The sequence below is a fragment of the Heterocephalus glaber genome, unplaced genomic scaffold (assembly GCF_053883595.1).
Source record: "Heterocephalus glaber isolate CG9 unplaced genomic scaffold, H.glaber_assembly_v1.0 deba00000470, whole genome shotgun sequence".
Classification (NCBI taxonomy): Eukaryota; Metazoa; Chordata; class Mammalia; order Rodentia; family Bathyergidae; genus Heterocephalus; species Heterocephalus glaber.
This window is the reverse complement of record NW_028258145.1, coordinates 11,884,760-11,902,173: the sequence shown is the minus strand read 5'-3', so window position 1 is coordinate 11,902,173 and position 17,414 is coordinate 11,884,760. Positions and strand designations below refer to the sequence as shown.

At 40.0% G+C, this 17,414-nt stretch overlaps 1 protein-coding gene across 7 annotated transcripts in view; it reads right to left on the bottom strand.

Annotated features, from left to right (window-relative positions):
• Positions 1-17,414, bottom strand: part of LOC101698338 (E3 SUMO-protein ligase RanBP2) — a 60,507-nt gene that overhangs the window by 15,110 nt on the left and 27,983 nt on the right. For all 7 annotated transcript variants that reach the window (XM_087204208.1, XM_087204210.1, XM_087204209.1 and 4 more), the window contains 11 exons: positions 17,219-17,400; positions 16,961-17,136; positions 16,486-16,609; positions 15,103-15,264; positions 14,732-14,869; positions 14,507-14,653; positions 13,187-13,366; positions 12,993-13,076; positions 9,729-9,864; positions 5,844-5,938; positions 155-4,943 (listed from right to left, as the gene is read on the bottom strand). In XM_087204208.1, the coding sequence (XP_087060334.1) occupies positions 155-4,943; positions 5,844-5,938; positions 9,729-9,864; positions 12,993-13,076; positions 13,187-13,366; positions 14,507-14,653; positions 14,732-14,869; positions 15,103-15,264; positions 16,486-16,609; positions 16,961-17,136; positions 17,219-17,400 (6,213 nt within the window). The remainder of the gene's footprint in view (positions 1-154; positions 4,944-5,843; positions 5,939-9,728; positions 9,865-12,992; positions 13,077-13,186; positions 13,367-14,506; positions 14,654-14,731; positions 14,870-15,102; positions 15,265-16,485; positions 16,610-16,960; positions 17,137-17,218; positions 17,401-17,414) is intronic.

Below are 17,414 nucleotides of genomic sequence, written 5' to 3'. Positions count from 1 at the left end.
GAGAGAAAAGGGTCTGCTCAAGTATTTTTTGGGTGTTCACAAAGCAGGATTTATAATCCAACTTTGACTAAAACATTAGTATCTTAAAGAGTCTGCATCAAGATGAACATTAAAACAAAGAGGTTGTACTTAACTCTAAAGACAAAGCACTTACCCTTCACTGGTGTTGTGAACGCACAACCAGCTGGAGATGCTTCCTTTGGACCGGAGGTGAGGAGACTCCTGGCCCTGGCATCTACAGACCCTCTGTGGCCAGCGTTCTGCGACAGCTCACATGCCCCAGGCTCCACTTGCCCTTCAGGTCCAGTCTGCACCTCTCCCCTGGTCTCCCTGTTGTTATTTTTCAAAGATGAGTTAAAACTAAATCCAAACAAAGACCCAGTGGTTGAACTGTTGCCAAATGTGAATGGTTTTGATTTTTCACTACTAAAAATGCTCTTAACAGACTCTGAACCAAATACAAACTTAGGGGGCGAAACCACTGCTTTCGTTGTGGTTTCGGATGCGCCAGGTGCCTCTCCGCCCTCAGAAGCTGCATCTGCCACATCATCACCCGGAATCACATCTGTCCTCTCTCTTGTGGTTTCCTCTAACACAACTACGGCGACTTTGCCACAGGGTGACTCTCTAGGCGTGCTTGAACGAGAAACATGAGGTGTTATCAAACAATCTTTTTCTTGGGCTGTTTTGGCTTCATCAAAAATTTTCTTAAACAAATCTGCAACATCTTGTAGTTTAAAACGGACAGCTAAATGTTCTATTTTTCTTTCTCCATCTGCAAAATCACATGCAGTCCACACCCACACTCTTTCTGTCCCTTTCATGGTTTGCAGAGTCATGTCAGGAGTTATCCTGTGATTGGCACAGAGTTTCAACACCTGGTCTCTTCTCATCACTATCCGAACCTGCTTATTATCATAATTCTGTAAGATCTTGATGTCGCCAATGCCCCTCTCTTTCCACTGGCCAACATCTTTATCATATCTATAGAGTTTTGCTCTGTGACTAAAAACAACTTGTTCATTCTCCTCCCCGCTGGACACTTCGACTAGATCAGGTAAGGGTACAACAGGCTCAAAGTACTGCCCATCTCTCTCCTCTTCTTGAGCCACATCTGATTCTTCGTCAGTAACCACTGAAGCCCCACTCTGGTTCAACTTGGCAGGAGATTTAGACGGGCTCAGTGCAGATTTGAAACTGAAGTTGAACCCGGTGGTGGACTCCCCAAAGCGGAAGAGGTTTTTCCTCACTGGGCTGCTGGCCAGCGGAGAGGCATGAACAGAGCTGCTGCTGATGCTGTCGTCCAGAGCCTCCTCCCGCAGGTCATAGTTGTCCCACTCCAGCGAAGGCCCCTGGTTCTCAGGGCTGCGCCTGGCCCCCACATCTGCAGCACTGGTGGTACCTACACCGGAGCCACTGCTCTCCTCATCGGCAATCTTTGTTTGGTCGTTTGTCAAAAACGTCTTGAAATCTTTCAGTCCACTCTTCATTTCCTCAGCTTTCTGTATCAACTTGGCAGCTCTGCCAGTATCTACGAGTTTATGGGGAGTCTGAAGAGGAATGTCTAAGAGAAGTCTCTGGCATTCCTCGAACTTCTGCTTGAACTCCTCAGCTAGCTCTGGTGTTTTGAATTTTGCAGCCAGCTGCTCCAGCTTGGCATCACCATCGGAGAAGTCGCTAGCTAGCCACATCCATGCTCTGTCTGAGCCGGACAGGGGCTTGAGGTTCATGGTAGTTGTTATCCAGTGATTGGCACACACTTTTAGAACTTGTTCTCTTCGCATCAGCATCCTCAGTTTGCCATTGACTTCATTCTTGAGAATTTTTAAGTTCCCCAAACCTCTTTCTTTCCATTGACTTATCTCAGCATCAAACCTGAATAATTTTACCCGCTGTGAATACAGAACCTTCTCATCTTCCTCTCCTGTTACCAATTCCACCTTTTCAGGCATCTGCACGACAGGTTCAAAATGGATGTCGTCACTGTCCTCAGTTTTATAGGTGTCATCATCTTTCTCCACATCAGCACACGTGCTGGCCTTCTCAGCCATTTTACTACGTTGTGATGAGAATAATTTTTCTCCAGCACCTGAAAATCCCTTGAAATTAGGGTCTTTCTTTCCAAATTGAAATCCTTCTCCTGAAGTTGATTTTGCAAGATCTGCAAAGGTAAAAGTGCCACTTGTTTGCCCAAAAATTACACCATTCCCATTCTTCTGGCTACTAACGTCCTGAGCCTGGGAACCAGTGTCATTTTCAAGGTGCTTTTCACACTTCTCTTGATTTCCTTGTTCCTGAATGCCAAACTTAAACCCATCTGCAGACACAGGAATGGAGAAACTAAATCCATCTTTTATTGACTTAAACTCTGTATTAGAACCCTGAAATGTAAATGAAGAGGTATTTTCTTGATCCACATGCCCAAATTTAAATCCTTGCTCTGTAATGCCAAATTTAAAAGTTTTTTCTGGAAAGTTATTTTTAAACCCTGTCCCCACCTGACTTCCAGAAGACTCACTGAGCTTTGTTTTTGAGCCCTCTGTGAAAGCTGAAGGAGCTTCTACAATGGGTTTATGAGTAGCTTTACAAGCATCACTAGCCACACATTTTGAGGAAGAATTCTCATTTTCTACCAGGCAAACACTACAATCCCACTGTCCTTCCTTTTTGGTGAACATTCCTTCAAATCCATTCTTTGGAGTTTTGCTTGTCTCTGCAGAGGGAGGTGCTGGAAGGGCAGGGGCAGGCTGATTCTGTTCACTTGGATTCTGACAAGCAATACATTGGGTAGCACTTGCTTCATTTCGTACTAAGCATATGCTGCAATCCCACTGCCCTTCCTTCTTGGTGAACATTCCCTCAAACCCACTCTTCGGAGCCTTGCTTATCTCTGAAGAACCAAACTTAAAAGAGGCACGATCTGGAACAACACAAGTAGATGGACTTGGTTCAGCTGGATTCTGACAAGCAATGCATTTTGCAACATTTGCTTCATTCCGGACTAAGCATGAACTGCAATCCCACTGGCCTTCCTTCTTAGCAAACATGTCCTCAAATCCACTCTTGGGAGTTTTACTTATCTCTGAAGTACCAAACTTAAAAGAGCCAGATGTTGGCACAGAAGTAGTGGGCACATTGTGTTTTCTTGGGTTCTGACAAGCAACACATTTTGTAGCACTTCCCTCATTTTGTACTGAGCATGCATTACAATCCCACTGTCCTTCCTTTGCAGAAAAAACAGATCTGAAATCACTGTTGACAGACTTAGGAAGATCTCCCTGGCCAAATTTAAAAGACTGCGCAAATGATGGTGCACTTTTGTTAGGAGATTTTGTATTTTGGCAAGCAATACACCTAGATACAGTAGGTTCGTTTCTTACTAAACAAGTACTGCAATCCCAGTGACCTTCTTTCTTTGGAGTCATCAATGTAAATCTATCTTGAACATTTTCTGGACTGGTTTTGGGAGCAGAACCAGTTTCCACTAATGGTGGGCCAAAGAGCTCTTTACTGTTTGGGTTTAGATTTTGGCATGATACACATTTCTTAGCACTTGAAGCATTCTTTAATGAGCAGCTGCTACAATGCCACCAAGAACTTTCTTTCTTTGTAACTTGAAATTCAAAATTTGTATTTCCAGCATCAGACTTACAAACATCCTTGTTACCATGACTTGTGGGTTCTTTTGCGATTCTGATGGTCTGTTCTGGTGCTGCAGCTATATTTGTTCCTGCCGCTTTTAAAATACTCTGGGCCTCTTCAAACTTGCACTTAAAAAGTGCTGCTTCGTCAGGAGTTTTAAACCTAATAGCAAGCTGTTCTGGTTTTGGCAACTCATCTGCATAATCAAGGGCATGCCATACAAAAGATCGGTCTGACCCTGCATTTGGTGTCAGTTTCATATCTGGACTGATGTAATGATTAGCACAGATTTTCAATACTTGCTCTCGTCTCATTAGAAGGCGAATTTTGCCAGATGTTTTATGCCTTAGTATTTTCACATTGCCAATTCCACGTTCCTTCCATTCTTTGCATTCTCCATCAAAACGGAACAATTTTGCACGATTGCAAAAGAATTCTTCTTCATCTTCCTCACCTGTTTTCACTTCAATCTTATCAGGAAGAGGTACCACAGGCTCAAAGTGAGGCCCATCGTCGTCGTCATCCCCATGGGCACTTCCTCCATCTGCTTCATGATTCTTACTTGCCAGCTCTGGAGCAGGTGTTCCAAATACAGATTTCCCAGGCCCGTGGAAAGTAAACATATCATCATTTCTGCGAAAACCGGGATTCTTTTGCTGACTTGGCCCTATGTTTTCTGTAAATGAGATTCCAGACATATTTTTGCTTCCAAAATTGAATGTATTTCGAGGACCAATGGTTTGACCAGGAACTGGTTTTGGTCCACTATAGCCATCTCTTTGTAAAGGTTTATCTGAAGTCAGCAGTCCTAAAAGACTTTCACTATTACTATAAGCTGTAGAAGGGGGCTGTGTTACAACCTGTGGTGAAGAAAATGTGAAATCACCATCATTTGATTTGAAATTTGAATTAAATTTAAAAGGAGTTGGCTGTGTAGTATGAGTGGGTGCTGTCAAAGATGGCCTTATTCCTTCACCCGGCATGGGCTGAACAAAATTAGGTTTTCCAAATTCTATAACTTTAGACTCTGCAGATCTTGAAGTGACTGGAGGTTTTGTAAAGTATCCTGGTTCCGGCAAAGGTGGATTTGTGCTTGTCTGCTGAACATTATAATTAAAATAATCATCACCCCTGGGTGAGAGAATTCCTGTTGCAGGAGACTCAAAACGCAGCGGAGGACCATACATCTCCTGAGAGAACATACAAGCAGATGAGCTTTGCACTGGTGGAGTGTGCATCTGTTGTGAGTAGGCATAAATATGCTGCTGGGGTGGAAGCCTATTCATGCCATAAACTGGACCCTAAAAGAAAAAGTTAAAAAATATTGTAGATTGTCTGCAAAACTACAGAGAACCAGACAGACATCAATTCTCACAAACCTTAAACATGAGTATTATTTGGTAAAAAGAATTATCATCAGGATACATACAAAACCCCCCATTAAGAAAAGGCAACCTTGCTACATACAAAGTTACTTGCGTATGGTTTATGCCTGACAATGAAAATTAACTCATATATATATGGCATCTTAAAAGTCTACATCTACAATAAATATATAATTACCTTCCTCATGCCTATAAAGTTTATTGAATGATGATAAGGAAGACTTATTATCATGAGCATTTATCAATGTGCCAACTGGGCACTGTTCTCAACACATTATCTCACTTGAGTATCCTTAAGAACCCTATGAACTAAGGTATCATTATTATTCTCATTCTACATGTGAGGCATATGAGGAATAAAGAGGTTAAAAAACTTGCCCAAGGGCACATTAAGCAGAAGAGCAAGGGTCTAAATGTGCCCTAACCCTCTGTCCTCAAAGCTTCACATTCCACCACAGGTGTAATATCAGATCTTAATCAAAAGTTATGTAACCGCACCGGCCTGCAAGTACTTCCCACACAGTGGTTCATCAAGGACACTCTAGTCCTGCTTCTGCCAAAACAGAATGATGAAGGACCAAATATCACCACTACTCCCATTTTAAAAATATTCTAAATGTTCACACTTATCATTATCACAGCAAAGGAAGATGACTATAAGTAAAGTATAACTTTTGTTACCAAGAAATTTTAAAATGTCTGTATTTTAAGGGATATATAGGTTTTAATACTGAACTACTATCCTGAATTTCTTTAAAGAAAGCCTAAATAATTAAAAAGGAAACAGTTGCAAATTATAAATTATTCCTTTGTTACCTTTGTGGGAGTAACATTAGCTGCTGGTCTGAGAAGATACTGGGAATTATATGCTGGTGACTGACTATAATATACTGAAGGGCCGGTAGTTGCAACTAAAAAAAAAAAGCGGGGGGGGAGCACTGTTAAAATCTATACCACAGTAAAAAGACTATCTAGGCAAGAACTGTAATACAAAGGTAAAAGAAATCAATGAAAGATTTAACTACTTAGATTTTCAATTTTCTATATATCAAAAAATGCCATAAGGGAGATTATCAAGCGACAGACTATGAAAACTGCTAAATATGACAGAATAAGAAAGCAGCACTGCCATAGTTAAGAAGAGTGCTTAACAAGCACCCAAAAAGGAGCTGAGCAGAAAGCAGGGGGTCCATTTTCTAAGATCAGTGGGATGTAAAAGCATAGTCATGCTCAACATTAGAAATACTGAAAACAGGGCCGGGGATTTAGCTCAGTGGTTCCGCCGCCTGCCTCGCAAGCATAAGGACCCGAGTTCCATCCCCATTACCAAAAAAAAAAGAAATATTGAAAACACCAAGTTTCAAAGGAGAACTCAGGGATCAAAACCACATCTGATGATCTCAGGGCCTTTGTACTGAGATGAGTAAGCCTCAAAAATCTGTAGAGTGACAAGGTTACATTTTGGAAACCCATGTCGAGAATGTTCAGTCAAAACTCACCAGACAAACTCATGAAAAAGATCTCACAAGCAACATAAAATGTGTTCCTTAAAAACAACAAAGTTGGGCATGGTGGTGAATGCCTATAATCCCCACCACTAAGGATGCAAGGCAGGAGGACCACTGTGAATTCAAGGACATCCTGGGCTACACAGTGAGTTCAAGGCCAGTCTGAACTACATAGTGAGACCCTGTCTCAAAAAACAAAAAGAACAAAAAAAATCCTGACCCATGTAAAAGCACTTATGCTGATGCAAACTATCTGGCTCCATCTGTTCTGAGTTTTACCAGAAACCAAACAGAAAGGTACCCCACATTAATGGCAAACCTACACTCATGGGCTTGATCTGTCTTAGCACAGTTTTCCAGAAAACAAAACAAAGACCTTTTGTGCCTGTATATGAAAGAACTGGAATTTTTGACCCAACAAGGGCCAAGTAACTGATTTTTTAAAAAGCACTGAAAATGCCCTAGAAAAATCTAGGCAGAAACTCACATCTGAATGTGGAAACAGAATGAACTTCCTGAAGACGGCTGTTTTGGAACCACTCTAAAGAGGAAGCAGGCAAGGAATACAGAACAAGCTGACAGACATGAGCAAAAAAATCTTAAGATTACGGGTTAACTAGGACTTTGTCAGTGACTAGCAACTCAGTGAGAAAAAAATTAGAGGGGTCATTTAAACCCACTAAAAATAATCTATTAAAAACAACCGCAATTTAGGAAAAACAAACAATTCAGGAAAAAATAAGTGACTATAAATTGGTGAACATGCTGTATATTTTTTAAAAAAACAAAAACTGATACCATTTTTGTACAAATCGACAAAGGTTTTTGGATACTGGTGACAGTCAACAGTCAAGAGTCCAAAGGTGGCACAACCAAGATACTTGTGGTTAAAAGAACCAATAATCATAGCAATGTGTCAAGAGTATGATGTTCAATACCCACCAGAAACTAGAAACATAGATGAGGCAATAGAATTGGCAGTACTTCCACATGAAGGGATACCACATACTTCATTCATTGAATTTTCAAAGACTATTTAAAAACTCCTCAGAACTTAAGGTAACATTTTAAAAGTAGCCTAATTCATCTCTATAGAACATAATAATAATCTCACACACACACACAAAAAAATTTATGTACTCAATAAAAGAGAAACAGCAAAAAACACTGCAATGTGTTAATGCAACTCTACATGATGGGAAGGCAATTCAATTAGTTTTTAGTTTTCTTTACATTGTTTGTTATTTCAGTTTCCTATCTTGGCATATTCTTTACTTTTATTAAGGGGAAAAGTCTATGAACACTGGAACAGGTATCGGGAGACCTGGGCTCCTCTTTCTCTACTCTGTGGCCTGCAGTGAGCCATCTGGAAGTCTATAAAATGAGGATGTGCTGTTTCTTCATATTTCATCAGGTCACTGCACGAATAAAATGAGATAATGTGGATGTTGTGTTTATTACACCACAAGATCTTTCACATCTATATGGAGAAGTGGAAACTGAGACCCACAAGGTGGGAAATGGCTGGCTGCTAGGAGCCCTGAAGAAGCCTGACAGGTCAGCCAATCTCCATCCTCGCTCACACTACTCTAGTCGAGGCTGGGGCTGTAAGTGAGCACAGTCTTGGCTCTAACCATCTCCTACACTCATCCACAACAACAGGTAGTAAGTGACATCACCAAGATTCTCACCGTCTGCCTGCACTGAGAAGACCCTGTCATAAGAGGACAGTGGGACTACCTTAACCACAGTCCCATATACCATATCACAGAAATGTGCTACTTTAATATAGCCTCATTCTAAATCTGTCTTGGGGTAAAAGCAGTCAGAGGAAAATGCACTACCACAGACCGAGCACCCCTTCTCAGTGTTTCAGATTTTAAAATATTTGCATATATCTAATGAAATGTCTTGGAGGAGTTCCCAGTAAACATCAAATTCATACATTTTTAGTGCACACCTTAAACACACAGACTAAAAAGAAATTCTACACAGTATTTGTAACATACATAGGTTTTGACTGCAATCTGCCACATGAGGTCAGGCGTAGGATTTTCCACTTATGGCATCACATCAGATTTCAGATTTTCAGAATCCATAACCTGTACCATTTCAGGAGTCCATTTCATGGTTTTTTTTAAAAAAAAAATCTTATTTTTAACACCTCTACCTATGGGTAGCAATGCATCATCCTGGCAAGTGGCTTTTATGACTAGCAATGTTTGAATCCCAGCTCTATCTAAAACTAGCTGGACAATAATCACCTTTCTAAATCCATTTCCTCATCTATATAATAGGATTAATAATGCTATGACCACCCAGAGTTACTGTAATCAACTAAAATTACATACATAAAGCACTTTTGCACATAGCCAAGCCACAGGAAGTACTTTTAGTAGTCTTGGCTCATGTGCTGTCTACCACATACACTGTAGTAAATGTCAGCCTCCTTACCTAGCACCTACTTACACATACATGGAGGCTCACGGCACTCCCGTGAGACAAGAACTAGGGCCACATTCAGAGAGGTTAACTTACACAGCTGGTAAGTGACAAAACACAACTGAGAAACGCAATATGGTCTAACTCCAAGCCCCCTTTCCTTCTGTATACAGTCATTATTTCAAAATAAATGAGATTTCCTATTAATGACCTGCCTACAAACACACACACATAAACACACACACACACACACGTGTATGTGTATAAAATCAAAATACTTATCCAGAAGTTTAAGCTCTTAATTGGGAATCTCTTGGTGCATAGTGTAATATCATATTAATGTTTTGCAACTTCAGGAATAATCCCACCTCAGTCTCAGCTTATCTAAGATGTTCATTAGAAGGTTCCTTCAGTCTTAATATACATGGAATCAGATAAAACTTGTTTCCTTAATGCTTGAAGTCTTAAAATTCTCAGTTGTAACAAATAAAGCTTTTTAAGTAACATAAGGAAACATACTAACACATACATAAATAAATGTAGACAACCGATCTATTTAAATGAGGGGGAAGGGAATGGGGTATAGCTCAAAAGGTACAGCACTTGCCTAGCGCGCATCAGGCCCTGGGTTTGATTCCCAGTTTACCATTACCACAAAAAAAAGAGGCAGGGACATGCATTTGTGCGTGTGTGCCTATGTAAATACGTTTGATTTTAGTAAAATCTGGGGATCATCCAGTGGCCAACTCACCTGTTAGCGGAGCCCCATGAAAAGTCTGTGACCCTTGATATCCATCAGGCACTGGGTCTGGCCCATAATTCTCTGTGGGCCAGCGATGTGGGGATGCTGAATTACTGCTATTCAGTTTCAGTTCCTGCATTTCTTTCTATTGGAAGAAAAAGACAAACTGTAATTTTTTTTTTTGGTACTAGGGATCGAACTCGGGACCTTGTGCTTGCGAGCCAGGCGGCGGAACCACTGAGCTAAATCCCCGGCCCAAGACACTGTAATTTTAAGCACTGAATTATGCCAAGCCAGAAACAGTGCAAAGGTAATCTTAAAACATTTTTTTCTTTTTTTTGAGACAGAGTCTTATACAATTCAGGCTGGCCTTGAACTCACTATGTAGCCCAGGATGGCCTCTAACTTGTGGCAATCCTCCTGCCTCTACCTCTCGAGTACTGGGATTACAGATGTGCACCACCACACCCAGCCAGATTAATGATTTTTTTAAAGAAATTTTATTTTCCAATGAAATGTGGGTATCAAGAACACGAAAGGATCTAGCAGCCCAATTCATAATAGCTTAATCATGGAGGCAGCCTTTATGTCCATCAACAGATGAATGGATAAAAGTACGGTATTTACACACAATGGAGTACTGTTCACCCATAAAGAAGGATAAACTCATGTCATCCATAGGAAAATGAATGCACTTTGAGACCATAATGTTAAGTAAATCATACACACAAGCTTAAATATTACATGGTTTCTCTTACATGAGAAACCCAATGTATATAAAGTGCAAAATAAGAGAAAATAATAGGAAAATAATAATAGGAAAAAAGTTATTATAATCCAGCATGGAGAATGTATTTAAAGTGTACCTTGATTTAGTATATTTGTCTTATGTGTTTTACATGTGTTTTGGCCTGTTAGTCTGGCAGTTAATTTGTGTTTATGATTTAAAAAAAAGAGCATGACCCTCTCAGCACTCAGAAAGCTGAGGCAGGAGGACTGCCATGAGTTCAAGGCCAGCCTGGGCTATACAGTGCGTTCAAGATCAGCCTGAACTACATAGCAACCAAAAGAACACAATCCTTAATGTGTTAATTTGCTCACTCTAAACAACTACAAAACTTCCTTATGACCTCATTTCCATTCCATACTTGCCAACATTAATCTTTCTGAAGTTCAGCTGCTCAAAATCCAAGACCTATAAATTAAACCTCTCATGACATTCATGGTCCTCAAGTCCAGAGTCTGCTCTCCACACTACTGTATTCTTCATGCCACCTGGACTACTTGAAATTCAAAACCATCTCTTAATTCTTACTCTGACTTGCTGGAACAAACTACTACTAATTCTCAAGGTCATAGCAAATGCTTCACCAGCAAAGGAAAAAACAACTAACATTTGCTCAGAGTTTATTATGTACAATGTGTGATCAAAAATATGGTGAATATTTAAATTACTGCAGTAAAAAACACAGTACTACCCTACCACACTTCAAATGTACCTCCCCATCATTCCTGACACATTGTGAAGTAGTTCTGGAAGTTCTCCTCCATCAGTGTCTAATGTCACTACACTGCCAGCTATCTGTTCTCTACTGCTTTATAGACAACTGCATGGAAACACCCTACCCAGCCCCAGAACCTACAAAATGTCCCCTTACAAAATGGGCACAAATCAAGTGGTTGCTTCTTTTTCCAAAAACACAAAAAAATAAAAACAAAAAACTGTAGTGCTATGAGAACACTGGTCAGTTTTGATAAGTCCCAAACTTCTCTGTATCAACCCAACCATCCAACCAGTTACAATAAGGTCAGACATAGATCCAAATGTCTGCTTTCTCCTAGACATGTTTCAAACAGAAATTTCCTGAAAACCATAATTCTGTCAATATTCAAACTTCATAGCTCACCCCTCATCCCACAACTGAGCCAGATGTCCAAGACCAAGAAGCCAAGGGACCTCACTGGGAAACTCCACAGTCACTGCTGACATCTATCCACAGTTCTGATCCTGCAATCCCAGATCCAATCATGCTTTTTAAATTCAAAGAACCAGAAAGTGTGATGGGAAATGGATTCAGCAATCCTCACTTTGCAAAGGAGACGTCAGATGAGAGATAGAGACAGAGACAGAGACAGGAGCGGGAGACAGACAGAGACCGAGATAAAGAAGCAGATCCATGGGGCTGGGGATTTAGCTCAGTGGTTCCGCCGCCTGCCTTGTAAGCGGAAGGATCCAAGTTCGATCCCCAGTACCAAAAAAAAAAATCAGCAGATCCAAGATCGGTTATCCATGACAGAATCCATACCAGCACCCAGTTTCTCAGACCCACGGACTCAGATCCACTACACTTCCACAGAACCCAGTGCTGGGTGCCTGAGTCCCATATGCGCAGTCAAGACTGCATAGGACATCACAGGCCATACTGCACAAAACTAAATTATAAAATGTCAGGGCCGGGGATGTAGCTCAGTGGTTTTGTTGCCTGCTGTGCAAGCACAAGGACCTGAGTTCGATACTGGGTACCAAAAGAAAAAAAAAAAAAAAAAAAAAAAAACAATTATAAAATGTCTGTACAAATTCAAAAAATTTTTCTCATCCTAACAGTTGTTTCACAGTCACACACTAAGTGCAATGTTCTCATCACCACATATCAACATTTCCTTGATGTCACTTCTGAAATTTGAGTTATCTAATGAGCATGAAAAAAGCTACTTGTACTGTACTTCTAATTTCAAAAAGTAAAGCCCCTGAGTGCTATGATATAATTAAGTCAAAATCATAGGAAAGTACTGAAAATAATTTAGCTTTCTTTTTTGGGTACCAGGGATTGAACTCAGGACCTTCTGCTTGGGAGGCAGGCGGCAGAACCACTGAGCTAAATCCCCTAATTTAGCTTTCTTAAAGCTTAGAACACTTTCCAATATTCCTACCTATAAATCTGACCCACCTCTTCAACAGGCAATGTGAGAAATATACTCATAGAGTAAAGTTATTATCTTGGTAGTTCAATCACCTGGGAACTGCCTGTACCAGTAATCATTTTTCTGAATAAAAGTCTCTATTTTTAAATGGCTCACAATTTGTGGAAGAGGTAGACACATAAGAAATTTCAAAGATGTGGTAAGGGTCAAGAAAGAGGTGTGTAAAACATGGTATGACTCTATAATACTGCATACAGCAAGGGGACATTTTGATCAACTTCAGAAAGTGCACAAGTGCTGTGGGAAGGAATCTTGAACAAGAGGTACATTTAGAGAAATTAAGTGGTTTACCTTAATGGCCTCTACTTGTTGGCAGATCATTTTCAGCAAAGAATTTTGATCTTCTGCCCATCGAGGTGGTGTTTTGGGAGAATACTAAAAATAATTATAATAACAATCACAATACATAACCACAAAATAGTATTTAAAACATTTAACAAAGAAATATATTCCACAATGGAATGCTTCATTTCTATCCTACTTACCATGTAACTCTTGCTTGGTGAAAGAGAATATTTGGTGGGAGATGGTGGAGAATGTTTGCTCTCTGGATCTGCATTTCGAAAACTCCCATTCTTATGGAGTGGACCTCCCTCAGCGCAGTCCTCTAGTTCCTGCATAACAGAGCTCAACATATCCTTCACTGACTCCACAGACACTGGCAGCTAAAGCAAAAGGCATTAACCACAGGGTTTAGCTTGCAAAAATACCAGAATAAAACTCTAAAACAAATATAAAGATTTGATTTTAATCTGAATTTTTCTCATTTCCTAATAAGCACTTTATACTTTAATAATGTATGTTGAGGTATCATATAATCTAAAGTTGCAACCAGAATTAAGAATTAAATAATTCACCAGAACTGTGGACCGAATTCTCCAACTGGAATCAAGGAAAGGATTAAGTTTTGTGAACCAAGGTACCACTGACAACAGAGGGATGTGGAGTTGGAAAGTTTTCCCGTATGAATACGTTACTGATTTTTCTATCTGATGCTGAATGGAGAGAGAAATACAGATGCTGGCATGTGTTAATCTCAATGTAACGGTAGCAACATCAATCAATCGATAAAATATTCAGCAGTAAGGAAGACTCTAACTGAAAGACATACTGACATCTCAAACTAAGTACAGCTGGGAAATAAGACGATCCACAGCAGGTGATGAGGATAAGGAGAAATGCTCTCAAGCTACCAGCAACCTTCCTTTTCAGCAAAGGTCATTAAGAAGGAGTCCTGAAGCTATATTTGTTTTGATCACATTGTCAAGACAACAAAATTTTAAAATGTATATATTAGAAACGTTTTGGTTTTTGGTGGTGCTGAAGATAAAAGCCAGGCCCTGTGTATACTAAGTAAGCACTCTACTGCTGAGCTACGTTCACAGACCAGAAACCTTTTCTAATACTCCAAATATTTTTGTTATTAATACACACCTAGATTACCAAGCTTTAAAAAAGATTGCACCAGCTGGATACGGCTGCGCTCTCCTGTAATACCAGCACTTGAGAGGCTGAAGCAGGAAAATTGCCACAAGTGTGAGGCCAGCCTGGGCTATACAGTGAGTCCAAGGCCAGTCTGAACTACCACAGTGAGAGCCTGTCTCCAAAACCAAAACCAAAAAGAAAAAGACAGCAAAACTAAGATTAAACAAAAAGACTAAGGGTATTGACACACACACACACTGCCTTCTCTACATAAATAACAACATACTATCAATCCTGGAATTACAAAAACACAACACCAAGGCAAAAAATTCATCACCAGTATGAACAGTCCTAAATGACAGACAACCACCTGCACTTACTTTCTGGATCACTGATGGATTTGAATCACTGTCATCTAAAATCTTTATTAGATTGTCCCTGCTCTTTCTCAGGTAATTTTTGCATTCTTCTTGTTCTTCAGGAGAGAGGACATCATTTTCAATGTCTTCTGCTTTCCTGTGGAAAATCTACACGAAGAGTGCTTTTATGAAACAATTCAGTTTTTAAAACAAAAATCTCTTAATCCAAGCACCACACCTACTTACCAGTGCAAGATTCCAATAAGAAACAACACTTTTAATAGATTCAAAAACAGTCAGAGCATCTTCTATATTTCCATTAACTGCCTCAAATATAGCAAAGCTGATGTGTGCCTCTTCCTCATATTCAGGAGTCTCAGAGACCTAAACACATCAAGCAGTTTTTAGTCAAACCACTTCTACTCAGAATGTCAAACCCCGAAGATTTTCCAAATTCTATAATCTAACAAGATTCACTTCTCATTACTCTTTGCTGTAATATTTGTTGTCAGCTAATGCATTTAGAAACAACACTGACCATAAAGAGCAAGACAATTTAGGAAATTAATATTTTTATTGCTTTGTTTATAAATTAACTCAGAAGGGGATTCTGTTACCTGAATGTCCACACTATGAAAATGCAAAAACAGAGGGTCAATAGGTTCAGGAATACTGTTCTTCTTTTTGATTATCTTCAACAATGGTAAAACTTTCTTCCAATAATGAACACTTCTGCCTATGTAGTCCCGTTGATCATAAAAAGAATTAAGACTGCTGCCCTAAAATAGAAAGTTAGAAGATACAACCTTAAGAAACACACATGATCACATCTAAAAATTCATTTACAAATGATAAAAACAACTAGTTATATTTTCTTTTCAAAACCAAACGCACTCTCAAGTCATGTGACTTTCCAAATCCTGGAATAACAAATTGCCTCAATACAAGAGTAAGCTTTTAAATACTTTTAATACAGCAGTGCCTCGGCTCACAAACTCAATTCTCCCCATGATTCTGGTCGAAAACTGAACTAGATGAGAACCGAATCAAATTTCCCTATAAAGTCAACCCTGAACCTAACCTCTGAATTTGAGTTGGTTCTCATCCAACTTGGTGTAACGGTCTGTGTTTAGATGTCTCCCAAAGCCTTATGCAGATGAGGTGGAACTTTTTCAGAGGCTGCTGAATCTGGAATGTGTGATGCTGGGGTTAAGGACATTTGATTACTAAACCAACTACACATGAGTGATTAGTTTGGCACCACCCTAATCCTGGTAGTCTGAGTAACATAAAAGGGGAAGAAAGATGCTGTTAAACCCTCTTGTTACTTTGCTACTTTGTGTGCACCACATTGTTTCCCTTCTGCCAGGCCTGTTTGCCATCCCTGTCTTGGAGCCAGCGGACTGCAGACTGAAACCTTTATGAACCATGAGCTAAATAAACCCTTTGCCCTTTAACTTTGGGTATTGGGTATTTTGTATCAGTAATGAGAGAAAAGTAATTAACACACTCGGTTTGTGACCGGAATCATGGAAAGAATCAAGTTCATAAATGAAGGTACCACTGTCCTGCCTTTATCAGGCAGTCTGTGCTATTTCTAACAGTTCCCATTTTCAGATGTTCAAAGCCTCCCCCTATATAAGTGTCCCAGCTTGAGCAAAGATCTAACCATCTACATCTAATTCTGACACAGAAAAGTTATCAAGTATTTAGGGAAACCTATAATGTCCTTACCTAAAAAGCCTTCTGTCAACCAACATACTAAAACATTTTCAGGCTGGACAATAATTATTTAATTATTAACAACAGTAACAGCTCCTACCTATACATTATGTACTGGACATCATTCTTCTAAAGTGCTTATAGTTAACTTCATTAACTCTGGTAAAATTTAAAAACACATTTCACCAGTTAATGTGAAAAGCTGCTACTGTTTTAGTTCAAGGTTTTTAAAAATTAAGGCACTGTTCTTTTAAGAAGCATACACTCAATGAACTCACCGTTTTCAGGAGGTATTTTGCCCAGTGCACAAGCAGAGCAGGCTGAAGGCCATGTTTCTCCTGACCTCTTAGGGTGATCAGTTCATGCTGAACTAAAAGTCGCAATTTTGCTGCAGTTCCAGGTCTAAAAAAAGTTGCATTCAATACAATTTCTTTAAAGACATACAATTCCATAATCACACTACTGGTAACTGTCACATGACAAGGTAAATCTTGTCCCCCCCATTACTAGGGACTGAACCCAGGCCCTTCACACCGAGCTACATCCTCAGCCCTTTTCATTTTTATTTTTTACAGGGTCTTGCTTAACTGCTCAGCCTAGGTTCAACTTTGCAATCCTCCTGCCTCAGCCTCCCAAGCCATTAAGACTGCAGGTGTTTGCTGCCGCATCCAGTGCCAAGTTACACCCTCACGTGAGAAATGAAGCTCTGGTAGCCCTAGAGAGTAAGTTGGGGTGTCTCTGTTCACTACTCACCCTGCCTTTCTGTGAATGAGAGCAGAAACTGCATCCCACCATGACTTCTGCTTCTCTGCACAGAGCTGCTTGCACACGGGAAGTGGCAGGCACAGTGGATAGTAGTGGCTGCGGTGGGAATAATGCTTCTCCTTTAACTGTAAATGGCTGGTATATATGACTCCAAGCAGAAACACCTGTTTTATTTAAAGAACATTTTATTTGTTAGAAAAAAATTAAACCAAACTCAGTAATTAGCTTGTTAGAATCCTCACTTACCTCAAGATCTAAAACACATATTGATTCAGGTGCATTTGTTTCAAGCTTTGATGTCTCCTGAGGCAAATGATGAAAAAGCTGCTTTAGCCATTTTCGAAATGCAGGTACAGCAGGCAGTGAATTCCATTGTAAGCCCAGCCAGGTCAGGTGCTGGAGGCTTCCATTATGGGCTCGAATAGCACCTGCAAGGAAAAGG